This window comes from Astyanax mexicanus, unplaced genomic scaffold (genome assembly GCF_023375975.1).
Source record: "Astyanax mexicanus isolate ESR-SI-001 unplaced genomic scaffold, AstMex3_surface scaffold_45, whole genome shotgun sequence".
NCBI classification, from domain to species: Eukaryota; Metazoa; Chordata; class Actinopteri; order Characiformes; family Acestrorhamphidae; genus Astyanax; species Astyanax mexicanus.
This window is the reverse complement of record NW_026040055.1, coordinates 827,785-849,220: the sequence shown is the minus strand read 5'-3', so window position 1 is coordinate 849,220 and position 21,436 is coordinate 827,785. Positions and strand designations below refer to the sequence as shown.

General features: G+C 40.6%; 2 protein-coding genes across 4 annotated transcripts; both read left to right on the top strand.

The window, feature by feature from the left end:
- Nucleotides 1-4,350: 4,350 nt before the first annotated feature.
- Nucleotides 4,351-10,469, top strand: LOC111196904 (uncharacterized). 2 transcript variants are annotated; one of them, XM_049473755.1, is made up of 8 exons: nt 4,351-6,764; nt 6,885-7,117; nt 7,218-7,428; nt 7,530-7,655; nt 7,776-7,933; nt 8,049-8,248; nt 8,355-8,566; nt 8,700-10,469. In XM_049473755.1, the coding sequence occupies exons 3-6, from the start codon at nt 7,261-7,263 to the stop codon at nt 8,185-8,187; spliced, it is 591 nt and encodes a 196-aa protein (XP_049329712.1). In that variant the 5' UTR covers nt 4,351-6,764; nt 6,885-7,117; nt 7,218-7,260; the 3' UTR covers nt 8,188-8,248; nt 8,355-8,566; nt 8,700-10,469. The 2 variants fall into 2 exon arrangements, with proteins under 2 accessions (XP_049329712.1, XP_049329711.1); XM_049473754.1 differs by lacking the exons at nt 7,218-7,428; nt 7,530-7,655; nt 7,776-7,933; ... (1 more) ...; nt 8,355-8,566; nt 8,700-10,469 and having other exon boundaries at nt 6,885-7,111.
- A 2,246-nt stretch (nt 10,470-12,715) lies between these two features.
- Nucleotides 12,716-15,287, top strand: LOC125795240 (uncharacterized). Of its 2 annotated transcripts, none has more exons than XM_049473745.1 (7): nt 12,716-13,116; nt 13,313-13,537; nt 13,636-13,800; nt 13,921-14,068; nt 14,195-14,352; nt 14,475-14,618; nt 14,738-15,287. In XM_049473745.1, exons 1-7 carry the CDS (start codon nt 13,070-13,072, stop codon nt 14,742-14,744), a joined length of 894 nt encoding a protein of 297 aa, XP_049329702.1. In that variant the 5' UTR covers nt 12,716-13,069; the 3' UTR covers nt 14,745-15,287. The 2 variants fall into 2 exon arrangements, with proteins under 2 accessions (XP_049329702.1, XP_049329701.1); XM_049473744.1 differs by having other exon boundaries at nt 14,735-15,287.
- Nucleotides 15,288-21,436: the final 6,149 nt, after the last annotated feature.

The window sequence follows — 21,436 nt, the reverse complement described above, 5'->3', positions numbered from 1 at the left end:
TTGCAGACATCAGTACCAGGGCATTGCCAAAATCTGTAAGATTTCCATTTACGATGGTCTGATCAACTGCAACCATGAAGTGTTCAGATGTCAGGGCAGAACTCCCTTTGGTACACAGCAGAAAAATACAGTGACAGTCTATTAGATTTAACATAATGACTGACAAAGGACCACAATAAAAAAATAGATAATCACATTAGCACAATGAAGACAATATCCTAGGTTTTACCTTACGTTTCACTCAATATGTTAAAATATACTTTATGAACTTCTCAAAACTGAACATTGTACAATCAAATGTATTTAAGAAATGGTGAGGCACTTCCATGTACCACTATATTTTCTGATAACATTTAAGGGGACATTACACTAGATGTAGTTACTATAGTTCAAAAAACTGATTCCAACTTTCTATCTTTGTTATTAAATATAATAAGCTTTTTTTAAAGAGCAAAATCACATCTCAGAAACTCCATCAGCTCCCTTTTCACAGAGAACCAAATCAGTACAACATTGACTCCTTAGCTAAATGAATCTTTATTACCATAGGCATGTCCATAAAAATCAAAGAACAGATTCAGGACAATAAATTGAATGATCACTGAATCGATTCTCTCAAACCTAGTTAAACCAATGAATCAGGCATGTTTGAGCAGTGAGCACAGATAGATTTAAGGAGTCACTGTTGTACTGATTCGGTTACCTGTGAACACAGCCAAGTTTCTGAGATGTTTTTACTTGTTTTAAGATACAACCCTGGAAAAAAACACCCCAAACAGTTTAGAAAGTTGAAATATGAAACATGTAACATATAATGGAAGACAGAGAAGCTGCTGTGTAATTTAAGGGATGAATTAACATTTGATATTCACTGGCTTATCAGATATAACATGTCAGATTATCTATTTTATATTCTTTATATTCAAAAACCAGTTTTAATCAAATGACTGTAATAAACAGGCCTTTATATTATCATCTTCAATTGTTTTTTTGTTTATTTATTCTTTACTAATGCCTACTGAAAGAAACTAGCTTATTTCCTACTGGTATGTGTAGCAATTAATTTTCAGTATCTCCTTAAAGTATGCAGCAGGATGTTACAATAATGCACCCTGTAAACCAACGTCTCTATTTTATTTTAGATTTTATTTAGATTAGTACAGTAGTTATAGTAATATACTATACTGGTGCTACACTTGTTAGAAAATTGTAATTTATAAAGCTTAATTTTAATTCCGTTTTACTGATAGTGTTAAAAACTAAGTGAGGTTTGAGAATGTAAATCAGTCTTCTAAATTATGCTAAGTACTTCAAGTGTCTCATGTCCCCTTTAATGTAACCATAAGCCTTTCAGAAGTGAAACTTGGAAAAGAAAAAAAAGTCATACCACACACAACGATGCACGGTGTGCTTGGAAGCTGATCAACTTCAGAGGGCAGACATGTTTCATCAACTGTCAGGAACATCTTGTCCTGGTCTTCACCGAAATGGCTCAAAAGAAGCATCACACATGCAGGAATATCAGCATCTAGATGCTTAGCTTTGGCAATTGCCATACCTGTTATGATGTCTTCAGTTTTTCTTTTTTTCTCACAGGACAGGAGATATGAAACGACTCTCCCACATTTGCTTGACAGAGCTTCTCTATCAACATCCACACCTGTTAGTTCTTTAAAGTGAGCAATCATGCCACACATTTCGAACAGATATGGCCACTCTGTGATCAGAAGAGGGGTTTCCATTCCGCTTATTATGTCACTTCTTTGAGTAAAGAAAGTTGACACCATTTTCTTTTCAACACTTTTGGTATCCTTGCTTCGATTTTTGTGCATGTTTTTTAAGTCTTCTTTCGTACATTTCTGTGTCTCCATGGTTTCACCCAGTGGCATTCGCTTTGGTTGCCAATTTACACAGCCATATGCATCAACTCTGATCTTCTTTAAAGGTACGTCTTCTCCCTCCTCACTTGTGCTAGATGCTTGTCTTTTTAAGGAAAGGGAAGTTTTCCCCCTTTTAAGATTGTCAGCTCTGCTCTGCAGCTGCTTGGTTAATGAATCATAACCACTGCCCACAACTTGACCTTCAATGACGTCTCTGAATGACAGAGGGTAGGCTGAAACAATCTTCCTAGCGATTGCATCAAAGTGTTTCTTCCCTGGTGTGGGGCAGATGGTTAGGACCTCTCCTACCACCAGGCGGATCATCTCGCGCCTTTCCCGTCCTGTTGGCCGCTCTTTGTTTTGGAGTTTTCTCATAATCCCTGATGGTATTTTACTCCATGGGAGTTCAAAAGTAAAGTGCCAGTTGTTGTCTACTGGAGTTAATCTATGAGGAGCTGAAGATGCAGTTGAGCTTGAGCTAGACAGTGGAGAGTTGGGATCATTTTCATAGCGTTCACCTGAAGAGGACACAAAAGTATTTAAAAATAGTGATACATTTTTGCATTAGCCATTGGCCCTGAACAAAACTTCTACAACATACAGAAAATGTGGGAAAAAGAAAACACATGACCTATGGTTTATGGTTAGCCAATAACAAAATTACAAATTGTATCTACTGTGCATTGATAGCAACAGCATCTGTTTCCAATAAAGGGGCTGACTAAATCAGAATGGTATAAGAATCATACAAGAATTTTCAAATTCAGATCACGAAAAGGGTCTCAATTCCCCATACCGAGTCTCAATTAACTTCTTTAGCATTAAGTTATCAAGCTATATATATATATTTTTTTTTAATTGGCTAACGTGAAATTATAGCGAGATCATGAGGTGTTCAATGTATTCTTGTAAAATGTAGTTATGAGCTAAAAAAAATAGTTTGAAGGAGAAATTTGATCATTTATCTAACAGGCGGAAGATATGTAGCCCATGATACAGGGTTGTGGTAAGAGAGAGCTGTGGCATACGCTTTCACACAGCAATATAAAATTCATATCACAGAAGAATTATGACCTGTTTAACTTCCCAACACTACTTCCTTATAACATAAATAATCTAATATCAATGTTTGTTTCTGTAAAATAAAATATTTAAATCTAAATGAAACAATGTATGTCTTACTAATTTGTATTGTGTACTTTTTTGACCAGATGAAAACACGATTAAGGATAAAATTAAACCATTTGGATGGTGTGCAAGTGAAAAAAAGTTTGAATTGAATATTAATACATCATATGACTTTTTAGAACTATGTACAATGCAAGAATAATAATAATATGAAAAAATATGCAGTTTTTATAAATTTACCCCAGACAAATTCTCAAACATACTTGAGGATGAATAGTCTCTGCCTGGCATTACACTTGTCATCATTCCACTGGGTGTGGCTGTAGTGCTCATCATTCCACTGGGTGTGGCTGTAGTGCTCATCATTCCACTGGGTGTGGCTGTAGTGCTTTGTGAATCAGCTCTGGGTGATGGGTCAGGATTCTCACTGACATTCTTTTCAGCTGGATACAAGACAAAATTGGAATTATGGTTCTTCCATCTCTAATTTTGTTAAAGAAAATATTGCAAATAGGATTATCTCAAATATTGTTGTTTATTTTTTTCCCCACACATACACACATTTTTATAACTCAAAAAAAAAATTATACTTACATAAAGCTTTAACACGTGCAATGAGTTTTCTAGCTTCCACTGGCCTCAGGACATTGACCAGGGGGGTATTCCAGAAAGCGGGTCAAGTGACAAAACCGGGTAAGTAAACTCTGAGTTAACGGAAACTCAGAGTTTTCTGAGAGAGTTTTCTCTCTTCCCCTCAGTTGTCCAACTCCCCCTCCCTCTGTCGTCCAACTCCCCCTCCCTCTGTCGTCCAACTCCCCCTCCCTCTGTCGTCCAACTCCCCCTCCCTCAGTCGTCCAACTCCCCCTCCCTCAGTCGTCCAACTCCCCCCTCCCTCAGTCGTCCGAACCCCCTCCCTCAGTCGTCCAAACCCCCTCGCCGCTGCTGCAGCTCTCGCACCCCTGGCGCGGCACCAACTTCGCCTCAGCGCCTCGTTTCTCTCGTCTCTCTCGTTTCCCTCTTCCCCTCAGTCGTTCAAACCCTCTCTCTCAGTCATCCTCCTTTATTTCTGCGTTCCTCCTGCTGTTCTCCAACAGTGTTGCCAACTTGCCAACTTAGTTTTTGTTTGTTATTGAGAGTTTAAATGAACACACATGCTCTTCAGTTTCTCCTCAGCGAGCAGCAGGTGCTGCCGCGAGCCCCGCCCACGTCACTCAGCGCAGTCTCAGTCAGACCACACACTCACACCGCTCTTCAAACACGCTGCAACGAACTGCGCATACCTGAAGCCGCCGCTGACTGTCAAAAAAAAAAAAAAAAAAAAAACTTAATCATGTAATTTACGTTAAAATGGAGTTATTTTCAGAAGTCTCTGCCTATTTATAAAAGCAACAGACGTAGTTCATTTGTTAGAGTTCATTTGTAACATTCTAACATTTAAGGGGTTTTAATCACAAATTGCAGCCAATGGCTACTTTCCTTACTGAGCAGTTGGCAACACTATTCTCCAACCCGTCCCTTCCAGCCAGCCTTTCTCCTTCCTTTACTCCGTCAATTCTCTCCCCGCCTCCTCTCTCGCCGTTTCTCACCGGGCTGCAGCACCCGCTCAGCTCCTTGCTGGAGCTTCATAACCTTCATTCTCCATCTACAGCGCCGCCCCCTCTCAGCTCGCGCTGCGGTTCATCTCCAACACTGGAACCCTGCTACATTCCAAGACGCCCCGGACCTGGAACTTCATTGACGTGTGTTTGCAGGACGAAGCTCCCCATCCCGCGATGGGCCTGGCTGTCTAAGGCTGACGTGGTTTCGGCTTTCAAAATCCTCCCTCTCCATCCTGACTCCTGGCGCCTTTTCAGAGTCCGTTTTTCAGTTCACCTTGCTTTCGGGTGCAAAGTAACCCCAAGCTTCGACTCCTTTGCTAAGGCGCTCTGCTGGATTTGCTTAACACGGCCCCAGTTCGTGCTCCACCTCCTGGGTAACTTCGTCATCGGTCCTCCTTCCTCGCCCCTCTCGATGGGTCTTGAAGCCATGACCAGCGCTTTCACTCGCCTCCGTGCCCCGCCGTCGGAGAACTCCGTTGGTCCCTCCACATCTCTCGAGTTTCTTGGGATCTTTCTGGACTCCGCCTCCTTTCAAGTCTCCCCGCCCGTACCTAGCACCGTCTTTCCCCCCTCGGCCACTTTATTCACAACCCAAAATCGAACCCAGGGTCGTTCTTTCATTTCCCGCCTCCTCCGCTTGGCTTTTTCGTCCGAGCCCTCCACCATTCGTTATGCTCAACTGATACTGCACGTCAGAGCTCCATTTCTGGCTGTGCCTCCTCTGCAATCGAACGGGTTTTTCTTCTATGCCAACGCAGCTTCCAGCTCTTTTGATATTAAGCTATTCACAGATGCCGCTCCTTCCTCTGGTCGCTTCTGCTTGGCCGGAGAACTTCATCTGCTCCGCCGCGCGATTCTTCTGCGCTCTCTGGACTTATATGCGGTCCTCGTCGCTGCCCTCCTTTGGGGACATGAATGGTCAAAATCTATTCTACTCCACTCTGATCAATCTCGCCGCAGTCCACATCAAAAAAAAAAAAAATAATTGCTCCAAATCGCTAGAAATCTTGCCTTTTATCCGTCGTCTCACTTGGCACTCCATTAAGCATCAGTTCACCACTAAAGCTGTTCACACCTCAGGTCCATTTAATTCTATCGCTTCTATTCTATTCTTTTTCGTTTTCGGTTACAGAAATTCAGATCCTTGGCTCCGCATGCAAATGCAACCCAACCTCGGTACCTTCATTTTCACAAACTACACTTCACCTAACCCCCGTGTAAACGAACTGATCTTCCAAGCTCAACAAACCATCCTTTCAGCCGTCCTTCTACTTAGATTCCTCAGATGCTCAGAATTTACTTCCCTTAAAATCTCCCACAACTCCTTCTCAGCCCCTAATTTCAGATCTCATCATCCTTGACTCAGATACCCTTACCTTCAAGAATGAAGCAAACGGACCAAATTGGCAAAAACCACGATCCTCTATCTATTCAAACTTGACTCAGCCCGTACGAACCACTCGTCCACCACTTAATCTCTGCCTCTTTCAACAAGCATCACCTTTAGATCCTCTGTTCACAACGGAATCTAGTAGTATAATCTCAAAGCACTGGTTCCAACACATCTCCGTCGCATCCTTTCTCCCAGTAGTTACTCACCAGATCAATTCTCCGCCCACTCAGTTTACATCGTGCAGCATCCAACGCGTCCAGACAAGGAATCTCCGAGCACACGATCAAGCTCCACGGCCGGTGGTCTTCCCAAGCTTATAACCTATACATCCGTTCTCAACCAGACGGTTTGAGACAGGCTCATTCCAAACTAGCTTCCACACAAGCTCCAATTTTGGGGATATAACTGCACGCTTCGTCAAGCACGCAGTTCAGAACTCCAGCCCAAATTTCCCTGAGTTCCCTCCCCTTTTTCCTTCTTCTTTCTCTACTTCTTTAGGCGTGGTCCGCACTTAGCAAACAGAGAATAACGCTTTGTAATGTGGACGAAAACAGGCAATACACGGTGTGTGTGTGTGTGTGTGTGAGCAGTCCTTATACAACAGGTAATCAGTATTCAGGACTTCCTGGCCGGGGCAGGTGAGGTGTCACGTAATCAGCAGAGGGTGTGGTGCATTCTGGGTGTTGTAGTTGTCTGAGAAACTCAGTGGAGCTAAGTGTGGAAGGACAGGGAGTGCCTACAACACCAGACGTGACACTATCAGTGGTGAGTTTTTACATTCCTTGATTTCTCTCATTGCTTTTAGATTTTTTGGGAGATCACTGTGTTTCTTATGAAGTGCAAAACTTCACTAATACTTGTTTTTTTTTTCTTCTTTTTTTTTAGCCCTGATTCCACCACGCACGGAACTTCCCTTAGGGAAAGAATGTCAAGTTTGGGCTTATACAAGAAGCACTCGCTTGATCATTCTCTCCTTGCCAAATTCAGCACTGCAGCAGCACTGACCTGTGCTTCACGGACAGGGTTCTGCACGAGGACTGCAAGAACTACATCTCGTTCCTGAAGAACATCTAGAAGGCGGCGTCAAAACAAGTCAGCAAGGAGACGACCAGGAATAGGTCAGTATCTTTATTGAATATTAATATGTAATGTAATGTAATTTTAACAATACATTTATTGATAATAGGTTATTAACAACGCTTCACTTTATTTTCACAGATTCGATACACTCCAGGAGGGTGTTCTCTCTCCGAAGGAGGCCATGACTGTGTTGGATGCTGCAAAGAAAGACTTCCTGGCTGTCATTGGGAAGCTGCATGAGGGAGGCCATCAGTTGACCCTGACAGAGATGCAGCTGATCCTCTATTACCTAGAGGCCATTGTGATTCTGGAACAGGGCCAGCGGCCTGGAGTTGTTGAGCACATGACTGTAAGTTCTAACTTAGTTATTAGTCTTATTTTTGTCTTGTATTTGTATTTCAGTATTTGAATGATTCACTCAGTTTAACTAATGAATCACTTGTGCTGTAGGTCACAGAATGGATCAGCCGAAGGAGAGATGACACTCGTCCTGCTTTCGTTGCGGTAGCAGTAAAGGAGCACAAGACTGCTGCCACTCAGGTGGCCACCTTTGTTCTGAGCCAGGAACAGGAGATGGTAAGATGTTTAGTCTTTGTTTGCTAGTCGTGTTATAAATGGCATTAGGTTTTAGATATGTGTTGTGATAATGCTAGATTTTAATTGCATGTTGTTTTGTTTTTGTGTTTCTTTTCACAGTGGTTCGATCTCTACTTCACTGAGGTGCGCCCAGTCATGCTGGGAAGGAAGAGGAAGCGCGTTGATGATGACGATGAGTCAGATGAGAGGTTCTTCATCTCCTCCACTGGCAGAACCATCCACAACGCCTCCAATGACCTGGAGCGGCTGCACAAGAAGTAAGTTGAACTAAATAAACTCAAGCTCTGCAATACTCTTCTTTCCTTACTTCAGTTTTTATATTATATAATGGAAATAATGTATGAGTACTAAGGAATATATTGTCTTTTTCAGGTATCAGGTGCAGAAGGTGACCAGCCAGATGGCCAGACGGGCGTATGAGACAGCCAGGACATGCCCGATGCCGAAAAGTCCAAGGTGGCGGGCTACCTCACCCACTCGACGGCCACGGCAGAGAAGCACTACCGGATGAGAGAGATAAGCTCAGCGGTAGATGCGTGCCTGATCCTGAGGAGACTGCGGGGTGATTCAGAGTAAGTATTTGTTCATGTTGTCACTAGGATGGTCTAGCATGGTTACATTTCAACTATTTGTATTTTTTTCTGTACTCATCATTTTTCTCATTTCCTCTACTTGCAGTAGTGACCAGAGCGACCACACACCCACGGGTTCCGCGGCATACTTGACCGACCAAGCTGCATATGACAATTTGCTCCGGTCATATCCAGTGACGTTGGACGGGGTGCCACCCAAGCGGCCTAAGCGGGTATCCCTGGCTGGGCAGGACGAACGCTACTGCTATGATCGCTGGCGTAGTGAACAGCTCGAGCTTCGGGTGCAGCATGTTCTAGGTGAGTCTTTAAGAATTAATCTCTTAGCCTAGTCTTAGTCTAAACTCTAATTACTACCTGGAATGCACATCATATTTGTTATGTCTGAACCTACTGACTAATTTCTTTTTTTGTTTTTTTGCGTTCTTCACAGAGCACTTTGCCCGTAGACTGCCCTCTGAATCCAGAGTCAAGGCCTGGATTGAGAAGCAAGGGTGGTCTTCAAACATTTCAGATGCTGCATCCATCGTCCAGCAGTGGAAGCCATCTGGGGGCATTGACGATGCGATGAACAGTGCTGTGTTGCAGAAGTTTTGCAGGACGCAGAGGTGGAAGGGACTCTCAGTGGCAGAGATAGAGGGGGAGGGTAGGGGAGTGGTAGTTACAAGGCCTTTTGCCTGGGGGGAAGTTGTGTGTGACTACCACGGTAAAGTGGTGTCTAGACAGGAGGGCTAAGTGACCCATGCAGCAACAGCAGAGCAAGAGAGAGGGTACATGTTCTTTTACAATTCTGGACAGGTAGCCCGTTGTATTGATGCTCACGAGGAAGAGTGTCCGTGCCATCCAGGAATGTGGACATTTGGCCGTCTAATTAACCACTCCTCCAAGAAGGCAAATTTGCGACCACGGTTGTATAGTGTAGATGGCAAAGACGTAATCCTCTTTATTGCCATACGCAATATTAAAGTTCAAGAGGAGCTCCTGTTTGATTACGGCGTCAACAGGAAGTCTTTTGCTGGGGAGGGGTTAGATTTAGTATGGCTGTAGTCCCTGCAGCAAAAATCTGAACTGTAAATTTAAATAAATATGTAGATAGAACTGTAAATATTAGGGTTAGTTAGAATAATGCTATTGTCTTCCAAATGAAGGCCCTCTGACTCTAAGATCCCCAGCAGGCTTAAGTTCTTCACTGTGGACACTGCAAACAAAACAAATATATTCAAAGCTCTGTATCTTCATAGAACAATATCAAATTGCAGAACGTCAATAGACCGTTTTGTAGAGCATGTCAAGACCTATCCAAGGACGTAAGGGTTTTGTCTGTATCATGTACACAGCCAGAATTATGGACCGGTAAACATGGCTTTTCTATAGCCGAAAATAGTGCACCTCAGGCGGCCGCATGACTGCTGTGACCCGCTGGACTGCTAATACCTAGGGCCGATTTTGAACACCCATAACTCAAAGAAAACTAAATCTATCAACATGGGATTTTACCAGAGTACAGTCGAGGGCATTCCCTGTCCAATGAGGCTAAGCGTCCGGGTATCACTTATGTGGAGGGAGAGTAATTTTTGTTTAAAATGACCAAAAAAGTTAGAGAGGGTGGCAGACTTCCAGAATAAAGGTATCACTGTGACCGATTTTGAACAGCAGTAACTCAATGAAAACTGAACATATCCACATGAAATTCAAGATACTTTTAGCGTGAGAAATGCCCTTTCTAAAGAGCCCATAAACATCCATGTGTATAGCAGTCCCGCGGAGAACTGCACCCTCAAATATGGCGAGATTCAAAACGTTCTATCATCGCGGGCAAAGGTCTAATCGCAAAATACAGAGCAGGTACTAGAGCATGTCAAGGGCTATCGAACGACATGAGGGTTTTGTCTGTATCTTGTACAGAGCCCGAGATATGGACCGGTAAACATGGCTTTTCTGTAGCCGAAAATAGTGCACTTCAGGTGGCCACAGTATGCGACTTTTGCGCCACATATAAACAGAGCTAACGTGCCAAAATGTTAACCAATGTGTCTGAAACTTGGACTGATTATAGAAGCATTCAAGTGCTTTCCAACATCATCCTGACTGCCTGTAACAGTTTGGTAGAATCAGAGATACAGAGCTGTATATATATTACCTGTCATGTTACATTTGAACAGCTGTAACTCTGTGAAATCTTAATAAATTGTATTAATACCAAGATATGTTGTAGAGGACGTCAAGACCTATCCAATGCTACCCTCATACCTTGTAAAAGTTTTCACAAAATGTAGCACTACTGTAGTGTTCCCTGCAACCAATAGGTTGGAAGTGATGATGCAAACGTGTTGAGGATTGTGTAAAATGTGGGCTTTTTGTGAAAACAGCAGCTTAAAGTAGAGATAAGTAAGGGAAAAAATAATCGCCGAAAAGTAGTAGTATGGACATTCCTCTCTGCAACACATCTGTTGCAAAATGAAAAAAGTGTATAAAAGTGAAAAACAAAAACAACTTAGATCAAAGCCTGATAGCACAAAGACTCTAAAATAGCAAGCCCTATGCATCTGTGCTGTGCATTTGCTGTTAAAAGCAAGAAAAAATCATGTGCAACCAATGAGTTGCAGGGCCTGACCCCGACCTGAACTCTGAAAAACGAAATTCGGTGACTATACCTAACTTTTCGATGCGAATCTAATGAGCATAAAAGTTTTATATGGAATTTTTTTCGAGAGTCAATCCGAATTATGCAACACGTGTTGCATGACTCATAATTCATAAATGACGTGCGAACCCCAATTTTGATAAAAAAAAAACAACACACAGGGTTGAGCCTTAAGCGGTGACGTGCCCCCTCACTGTGTCTCACTGTTCTGGGGTACCCCCTCACTGTTTTGGGGTGTCACTCACTGTTACTCACTGGTTCTCACTGTACCACAAAAAAATCAGTAAAAATAGAACGCCTTCTCCGATTTAACTCAATCGGGTATGTGTGCGTCCGTCCTGCCATAAGAAGAACAACGGCATTTTTATCTTTTTTTGATCTGAGGCTTGACCTTGGTCAGAGTTTCAACTCATGTATGGCCAGATTTTTCGGAAGAATATTTAAATTTTAGCAGGGAAGGCAAGTTGCAAATCCGTTCAATTTAGGCTAGGCCTCAAGTCTGTGATATGATTAATCACCCATAATTGTTTTAGCTAGATAGGAAAAGCTAATCATAATTTAATCAGTTTTATCGCAAAAGTTTCGCCACTCGCGCCTGGCTTGATGAGGGTCAAAAAACTCACTATGGGAATCTACATGGGAAATAACACTTTGGGGTGAAGGAAGAACACTTCAGCTTTACAGTCAACCACTCCTCACTCAGTTTGAGTGAAAAATGGACATTTTATGGCTAAATATGCAAATTTTGTTGCTCGGCTCTCATGCTACAAAACGCTTTGGGTACATTTGACTGGAAATTCCTCAGCCTGTGAGCAATTCTCAGGGATGTTTCTTACATATTCTTACATGGAAATAACTCAACTTAGTCTTTACAACAACACTAGATTTGTGCAGATATCTTCAGGAATAAAGATTTTACACAGGTTGCCATTCTAACCAATTTAGGCGGAATCAATTCTGAATCGGGCTAACACTGGAGTTGCAGTTCCCAGCTTCTCAACCTATAGCACCCAGATATCAACTTGGCATTTTGACCTACAATCTCTCAGCCTGTGAGTATGTTACAGGAATGATTTACATATTTGGAAAGTACTCACCCCCTGCTTTACAGCAATACTTCATATGTGTATATGTCTGTAGGATTAAAGATTTTACAGGGGTTGCCATTCTAACCAATTTAGGCGGAATCAATTCTGAACCTGGCAAAAATTGGCTAATTTGACCTAAAATCTCTCAGCCTGTGAGTATGGTACAGGAATGATTCTTACATATTGTGAATGTACTCATCACAAGCTTTCCACAGATACCAAATATGTGCATATATCTGGGTGTTCCAGGTTGAGAAGCTGGGAACTGGAACTCCAGGGTTGCAGTTCCCAGCCTCTCAATCTCAATGTCTCCCAGCCTGTGAATTGACTTAATTAGCATCTGACTTGTGCTCCCAGCTTGTAAATGGGCACATCAGGCCAGTTGATAGGCCATGCTAATGAGGCCTGCCCCCATGAGGCCTGTGAGGTGGCAGTGAGAGGCTGGGAGACAGCAACCAGTTCTCAACCTCATGGAGTATGGTACAGGAGTTATTCTTACATATTTGGAAAGTACTCATCACAAGCTTGAGAAGCTGTTACAGGTTGAGAAGCTGGGAACTGGAACTCCAGGGTTGCAGTTCCCATGTTGAGAAGCTGGGAACCGGAACTCCAGGGTTGCAGTTCCCAGCTTCTCAACCTGTAACACCCAGATATATGCACATATTTGGTACCTATGGAAAGCTTGTGATGAGTACTCTCCAAATATGTAGGAATAACTCCTGTACCATACTCTCAGGTTGAGAACTGGTTGCTGTCTCCCAGCCTCTCACTGCCACCTCACCCAGCCTGCTGTCTCCCAGCCTGTGAATTGACTTAATTAGCATATGGCTTGTTCCTCAATTCAGAGTTCAACCTGTCACCTCATTGGCCCCCACTGGACCACAGCCATCATCCAACCAGGTGATACCCCAGTCAAGTGGGGGGCGTGTCCTTTTGTTTACAGTAGCATATAAGCAGCTGGTTTGAGCCTCCCAAACCACCTCTGATCCTTGTCTTACCAAGATCAGCGACCTCCTTGACCTCCTTGACCTTCTCTGCTCCAGTGACCAGGAATCCTCTTGACTGTCTGAGATGGCTTCTTCTTCTGCTGCTTCTTCTTCTTCTGCTGCTTCTGCTGAGTAAGTACAAGTTTGTCTTTGATTTACTGTAGTAAACTATCTCTGACTTGGCTACAAGGAAAATGCTATGGGAACCTTACTTGTTTTAGGATTACGTAATGCTGAACAATTCTATGTAAATTTAGCTTTACAGGGACAATAAATATGTGAAGATATCTAATGTCTATTTCTCTTTTTTTCTGTTTTTATCTAACAGGAAAGCTAGCAATAGGACCTTCCTCCTGTGTCCTATGTGCAAGAAGACTCATTGGAGCCTTCCAGTTCACCTCAGAAGATCCTGCATGAAGAACTCCTCAGAAGCTGACATTCGGTCTGTGGTGGAATCTGCCAAGAGAGCTGCCAACAATTTGCTTCGTACTGGCCGTGTCTGGGAGTACTCTCTCATCACCAGGATCATGCAGAGCCCTGACCCTGTTGGCAGGTAAGATGCTGACAATGGTTACTTTTAAATATCATAAAGTTCGTTTCTTATTCTATTATAAGAAAGCTAAATGTAAATATGTCTTTTATTCCTCGCAGGATGATCGAGGAGCTGCAGAGCAGAGGGATGGCTGTGGTTGGCATCCCAACTGAAGACCCGGCTCCTGTTGCTCCTGCTGTTCCAGCTGTTCCGGCTGTAGCCCAACTGCCAGTTGAGGCTCCGTCTGAGTCCGGCTCAGAAAGCTCTGGGGAACTCTATCAGTGGTGAGTGTTTACGTTCCTTGATTTTTCTCATTCCTTTTAGATTTTTAGGAGGTCACTGTGTTTCTCGTGAAGTGCAAAACTTCACTAATACTTGTTTTTTTTGTTTGTGTTTTTTCCCAGCCCTGATCCCACCACGCAGGGAACTTCCGTTAGGGAAAGGATGTCAAGTTTGGGCCTCTACAAGAAGCACTCGCTTGACCATTCTCTCCTTGCCAAATTCGCCAAGTTTCTACAGAGTGACTTGTGGAACGAAAACTTCAAACAGGAGGTAAGAAAATTGATATTGCAAATATATTAGTCATTACATAATTATAAGAGGACACATTAGTCCATCTATTTCATCTAAACATCAACAGGTTTTAAAGTAAATATCTTATGTTCTGCTGTTTTCCAGGTGGAGAATGTTGCCAGGTTCCTGTACTACATGGACCCCCAGCAGGCCAGTCTCCAGTTTGTCCGTCAGCATGAGAAGACCCGGGAGTATTTCCTCAAGCTCTCAGAGGCCGGACTCTGCAAGCAGACGGTGCAGAATTACATCAAGAGCGTTAAAAGGTGAGCAGTGTACTGTTGATATAGACTATGCTACACACTGCTAAAATTTGATTTCATATGAAATCTTTTCTGAATAATTTTTAAGTGTGACTGACTTTTCCCTTCTTCTTTCCTTTCCTAAGGTTCCTGAAGTTCCACGTGGGCAGCACTAACCTGTGCTTCGAAGACAGAGTCCTGCACGCTGACTGCCAGAACTACGTCTTGTTCCTGAGCAACATCCAGACTGTGACTTCTAAGCAGGTCAGCAAGGAGACGACCAGGAAGAGGTCAGTATCTTTATTTAATATTAATATAACAGACTTGACACACAGTGCAGTTTTAATAATAATAATTAATTATAGTTTATAATAGTTTATAATAGTTTATTGTTCTTTTTCCGAAGGAGGCCATGACTGTGTTGGATGCTGCCAGGGAAGACTTCCTAGCTGTCATCGGGAAGCTGAATCAGTTGAATCATTCACTTAGTTTAACTAAGGAATGATTTGTTTGCGTGCTGTAGGTCACGGAATGGACCAGTCGCAGGAGAGTATATGGGTGTTACTGATGTATGGCTTTTACTGCAACAGGAGGGATCGAAGATTACCTGTACTCAAATTCTCTGAATCTTTTAATGGCATTATGAACGGAGTGTTTCAGGCATGCTGCCTTTATATCTAATCAAGAGGCTGACCTGTTTCCAATTAACCTGTTCACCTGTGGAATGTTGTAAACAGGTGTTTTGTTGCAGCAGTCCCAACTTTTTCAGAACATGATCCAAATAAAAATGAGTCAATATTTGCAAAAACTGTTTCTGTTTGATTATTAAATGTATTTGTAGCGTATTCAGTTAAATATAGGTTTTAAAGGATTTGAAGCTCAGCATATTCTTTTTTGTTTAGTTATGTTATACGCAACATCTTAATTGAAATTGGGTTGTAATAAAGCACAAACAATTTGTGAAGTTGTGTCTAAAGATTTTTTTTAAATAAATCTTCAAGTCAAACTTGCTTCTTTGCTTCAAGTTATTCACACCCAGTGGTTTGTAGGTAATGGGAATTGTTTGCTTTCATTGTTTCCTGTTAATGATCATTTTAATAGGCATTAGTGTGTGACTAGTTAACTGCATACTATTGAAAGAAGTCAAAGAGAGACTTGTTATTTAATGTAAATTAAGGTGATTAAAGAGTGTTGATACAAAACGTCTAAGATGATATGAAGGATTTATATTTTTGCTGCTTAAGTAGATGGTTGCGTGAAGGCAAATAGTGTTAATGTAATAATGTATTTTTGCTCAACAGACACTTTAAACATTTATTGCAGTAATATATGCATTTTGTCTTTCGTATGCCAGTGTTTTTTTTGTCTGTGTAGAGCAGCTTTGTGACTATGCCTGTAGTAAAAACATCTACAGAAGTACCCTTTTATTTAATTTTTAAAATTATTCTTTGTCCATGTGTTGTGGATGGTACTAGTTTTTGTGAATGGTGAATGTTTTATAAAATGTACTGACTTACATCTACGAACTCATAGAAAATCATAGAATAGAAAAATGTTCCTTTCAAATGCATATAAATATAAGTACAGTTTATTTAGTACCTATCCTAAAAGCTATATAAACGAGGCTAAAGTACTCCATAGTGATCAAGGTAAGTTAAAATAATTCATGAGTATTAGTGCTAAATCAGACAGTAAGGATGGTTTTGTACAAGTTCTAAATAAGATTAAATAAAGCTGAAGTCTTAACGTTTGTCACATAGTTATTGGAATTCTATGTTGAGATACATATATTTTATATGTTTATAGGTTTATAAATGTATGAGCTTACAGCGGTGTTAAGAACAACAGTATATGAGCACAATGAAAATAAATGTATGTAGAAAATTGAGTGTGTGTGTGTATATATATATATATATATATATATATATATATATATATATATATATATATATATACATACATACATACATACATACACACACACGCAAAGCACTTTATAGTGCCATATGTTTTTTTTTTCGAGGAAAAGCATTTAGTCACAGATTATTAAATTAATTAATGAAATGCAAAACACAGGATGGCACTTATGATTAAATGTATTGATGAATTGATTTCTGATTGGATGCTTTGTAGAAATGAATGAGTAATGTAACCAAAATTTAACAGTTTGCAGAAGCCATCAAAGTAAACTTCATTTCACATAGTAGTACATTCATACACAGTCAGCTAATCTATTTTTACATTTTAGTTTTATAAAGCAAAAACATAACATGCTTCATAAACTTATTTATTTGCAAATAAAAGTGTAAAATGTACCCATACTCACTCGTTCAGATACAATATGCATAGTGACAATAAAAATACAACAAGCACTGTGAATAACGTTAGTAAAGACAATTTAATTAGATTAAAAGTAAAAACTCTCCACATAAGGAGCTAACACGGCCTCTAGCTGGTCTTAGTGGAGTTTAGCTCTCCGCTATAAGAGCCCTATCCCTGGCCCAGTAATCGCGTTCATTCCTGGAGACAAATAATCTGAATTAGTAACAGCGCTTAATGGAGAACACAATCATAATTCCACTATTTACACATTAAATCACTCAGTCACAGGTTAATCTAAAATTACTTTGTGTAACAGTTAACCCTTTTACACTTGCGCGGGGTTAGCTTAGCATGTTAGCGGGCGCTAGTTTAGCGCAGCAGCCGCGTTTGCTACTCGGATATTCGGCTAACATTTGTAGCTTACCTGGTATATCGGCTAAACCCCAAAGCTAACTAAAGCTTCACCCGGTCAGGTCTTACTTTAAATAAAGTACATGTGGAAAAACAACACTGGAAAACCAAACTCAAAACTGTCTATAATATACTAGTTTGATACTCACATACAGCAGTGAGTGGAAATACAGACACGCCCTCGTAGTGCCGACTGTTTTTAAATCTGAGCGCTAGAACTCTCCACTTGGGAAGTTGCCTTCAGAAGTGGTGTTAAATCTAGATAGGTAGTAAATTGACACATGGTGCTACATTATGTATTGACAGAGATTGAGTGCATTAAAGAATCATTATGTCAGTCAATCATCTGTAAACATTCAAAAACCCCGTTGGGTGAATTTGGTGAACCCACATTAGTTTGGCTGGTTTACTTTATAATATTTTACATATTTATTTTTGTATGTGTTTAATAATATAAAATGGAGAATAATGTCACAGGTATATTATTTTTTTAATGTTCCAGAAGATTTTTAACATATTTGTGGTCTGTGCTGGGATACATGGCTAGGTTAAGCTGCACAATGTAGTTTTGCTAAATAGATTAATCAGCATAGTATATGTTTTCATATGAATTAATAGCTGAGTTTGGAGCAAGCATAATGCAGGTTAATTTAAATAACCTCCATTGTCTGCATCTGAGAGTATGAAATTAATGTGGACACTAGGTGGCAGTGCACCTCACTTCTGTTACAGTGTGCACAGGATTACACGGCACAATGTTAACATTAATATATGCTGTTCAGATGTCATATTGAGTTTTGAATTAATGTGTGTTAGATTGTTTTAGGGTAAAACAAATTTCAAATTAAAATAATGTCTACCTCTACTAATAAGCAACACAGTTTTTTACTTTATGATTTTTGTTTATTGAGATGTTAAAATTTGTTTTGTATCTTGGATCTATGAGGCTAACTAATGCACGTTAAATCATTCTCTGAACCCAAGTGAAGTAGGACTAGGTGAGGACTTTTCATTCAAATTAACAGATTAAATAATAAAAAAGGTCATGGTAAGAATGGTAAATACACTTTTGTTGAGATGCACCTTTTAGGTAGTGTTAGCAGCATTGTGGACCTCAGTGAAGCTGGCCCCTCATATCATTAGAAATGAAATAAAAATATTTCCATTGGTTAGTGCTACGTTTGTGCTGGTTTGTGCAGCAAAAATTAACGTTTGTGCTGTTATCATTATTGAGATATTAAACATTATATTTACTGTTTTTGAGATATTAAACATTTAATTTCTGACCTGTTATGTAACACAGCCCCTTATTTGTGGCTAAATCACACCAAAGTGGTCTCATTGGTTAGTGCTACGTTTGTGCTTGTTTGTGCAGTAAAAATTAACGTTTGTGCTGTTATCGTTATTGAGATATTAAATATTATATTTACTGTTATCGTTATTGAAATATTTAACAATTTAATTTATTACCTTTTATGTAACACATAAAAGCCATCTAAAGCCAGATTTCATCAAAGTGGTGTTGTGTTTCTACTGCTGTGTTTGTGCTGGTTTGTGCTATTAGAATAAATATTTGTGCAATTTAGTTATTAGAGTTATTGGATAAAAAAAATATTTAATGGGTGGCATTACCCAGCCCCCCAATAAAGCCCATAATTTAAGTGTTGTTAAGAATTAACAAAATTTTGGGATATGAACCACGCCTCAATTTCCCGAACTCCTCCCCCTGGTCCTATATATATATACCTTCCAGGTGCTCACCTACGTGATTTCGACCTCGCACCCGCCTCCACCCCATCACCACCCTCATCTTCACCCTCATCTTCACCCTCATCTTCATTACTCCTAGCCGCGGGGGGGACCTGGCTTGAGAACAGTCTCAAGCTGTTCTGAACTGTACCCCAAGCAACATCATCACAGTTCCCCTCCCCGCATCACGTAGGCGGGGTTCATTATAGCAAACTACTATCTTAATAAGGCAAATTCTGGAAAGAGTAATGTGAACATTAACCAAAAATAAGAACTTTTACATTTTACACTGTAAATTAAAAATGTTTTTTGCCTGGTGACAGTCTGTTGTTGGGGTAATGTCAACAGTTATTTTTGCATTTTTATTAAATAAACCATTCTAAAGGGAATGTATATTATATGGTAGTAGGTCAAGTGGGTGAGGTCAGTATAATAGGTAAAGTGCACAGGCTTTATTGTGCATATATTTATTTATTGTGTGTGTAAAATATTTAAAAAATATTTTTATATATTTTTGCTGCACAAACGTAGCACAAACGTAGCACTAACCAATGAGACCACTTTGGTAAAACTTAGCCACAGAGTAGGGGCTGTGTTACATAACAAGTAAGACCTATTATTTTAAATATTTCAATAACGATAACAGTAAATATAATGTTTAATATCTCAATAATGATAACAGCACAAACGTTAATTTTTGCTGCACAAACCAGCACAAACGTAGCACTAACCAATGGAAATATTTTTATTCCATTTCTGATTATATGAGGGGCCAGCTTCAAATCAAATCAAATCAAATCAAATTTATTTGTATAGCGCTTTTTACAACTGGTGTTGGCACAAAGCAGCTTTACAGAAACATGATTACAGGACAAAGAATCAGGCAAAACATTAAACACAGAAAATACAGAATACAGAACCCCCAGTGAAAAACTCCCTCAGAGCTGCAGGAGGAAGAAACCTTGGGAGGACCAAGACTCACATTTGAGGGGGGACCATCCTACCACTGGTCAAATGGCTTTTAAATTAATTTTAAAAAGTCTTTCATACATCCACATCGGTTTTATATATTCAGGTGTATAGCAGCTCCACTAATGGCTTATAGAGTAAGATGGATGATGAGCAGCTGATCTGTGGTGGTGGATGGAGAAGAGCTGACTTCAGAAACTTCCAGTCTGGCCAGACAGAGGACATGAGAGCCTGAGGGTCCAACATCCCGCGGTATCGGGTCAGACAGGTGGGTAGTCAGTAACTCGGAGGAAGGCAGAGAGATGGAATTAGTTTTGACTGGATTTATGTAAAACAGAGAATATAAAACATTATCAGAGTGTGGCAAATGACTCCGGCAGATCTAAATAAAACAGCCTAACTAAAGGCAGAGAGCCAGAAGGTAACATAGACATGGAGGCACCCTGAAACACCAGCATCCACCCACTCCACCGTCCACAAACCTGAGTGACCGTGTGCAGTGGGAGAACAACAGCACCAGCATCTCAGTTTACCACAATTTCCTCTGTCCATGAACCCCTGAATCTGCAGCCTTATCTAAAGGAAAAAACATTAATTACCAAAAGCTAAACAAGTAAGTTTTCAGTCTAGACTTAAAGATTGAGACTGTGTCTGAGTCCCGAACATATTCGGGGAGATTATTCCAGAGTTGAGGCGCTTTATAAGAGAAAGCTCTTCCTCCTGCAGAGCTCCTCTGAATTTTAGGCACTACTAATAAACCAGCACCCTGAGATCTAAGTAATCGCGGTGGTTCATAACAGGAGATGAGGTCTTGTAAATACTCAGGAGCGAGCCCGTGTAGGGCTTTATACGTTAACAGGAGAATTTTATAGTCTATGCGGAATTTGACTGGAAGCCAGTGCAGTGCTGATAGGACTGGACTAATATGGTCAAATTTTCTAGTTTTAGTAAGGACCCTGGCTGCAGCATTTTGAACTAGCTGAAGTTTATTTAAGTTACTGCCGGAACATCCAGACAGTAGCGCATTACAATAATCTAGCCTTGAGGTAATAAAGGCATGTACTAATTTTTCTGCATCATGCAGTGATAGGGCATTTCTTAGCTTGGCAATATTACGGAGGTGTAGAAAAGCTGTTCTAGTAACATTAGATATGTGTTTATCGAATGCTAGATCTGAATCTATGATAACTCCAAGGTTTTTAGCTGCTGAACCAGGGGTGGCTGAGAAGTCAGCCAGATTTAGCAATAAGTCTGATAATTTATTTCTAGCAGCTTTGGGGCCTAATAGGAGAACTTCTGTTTTATCACTATTTAATAGGAGGAAGTTGTGCGACATCCATGATTTTACATCTTCTACACAATCCTCGATTTTCTTTAATCTCACTCTGTCATCAGGTTTGGCTGATATGAAGAGCTGCGTGTCATCCGCATAACAATGAAAATTCACAGTATGTTTTCTAATAACTTTGCCCAGTGGGAGCATATATAATGTAAATAATAACGGTCCTAATATAGAGCCTTGTGGAATTCCATATCTTACCTTGGTATAACTGGAAGACATATCATTTATCCTCACAAACTGATAGCGATCGGTTAAGTACGATTTAAACCATGCTAAGGCAGTTCCGGTTACACCGACCATGTCCTCTAGTCTTTC

What these genes read in the sequence shown, in the direction of transcription:
- LOC125795240 (XM_049473744.1), top strand. Translation starts at nt 13,070, where the DNA reads ATGGCTTCTTCTTCTGCTGCTTCTTCTTCTTCTGCTGCTTCTGCTGA. An exon ending in TCTGGGGAACTCTATCAGTG is followed by an intron (nt 13,801 to 13,920) that starts GTGAGTGTTTAC and finishes GTTTTTTCCCAG; the next exon opens with CCCTGATCCCACCACGCAGG. An exon ending in TACATCAAGAGCGTTAAAAG is followed by an intron (nt 14,353 to 14,474) that starts GTGAGCAGTGTA and finishes TCCTTTCCTAAG; the next exon opens with GTTCCTGAAGTTCCACGTGG.
- LOC111196904 (XM_049473754.1), top strand. Translation starts at nt 4,473, where the DNA reads ATGGCTACTTTCCTTACTGAGCAGTTGGCAACACTATTCTCCAACCCG.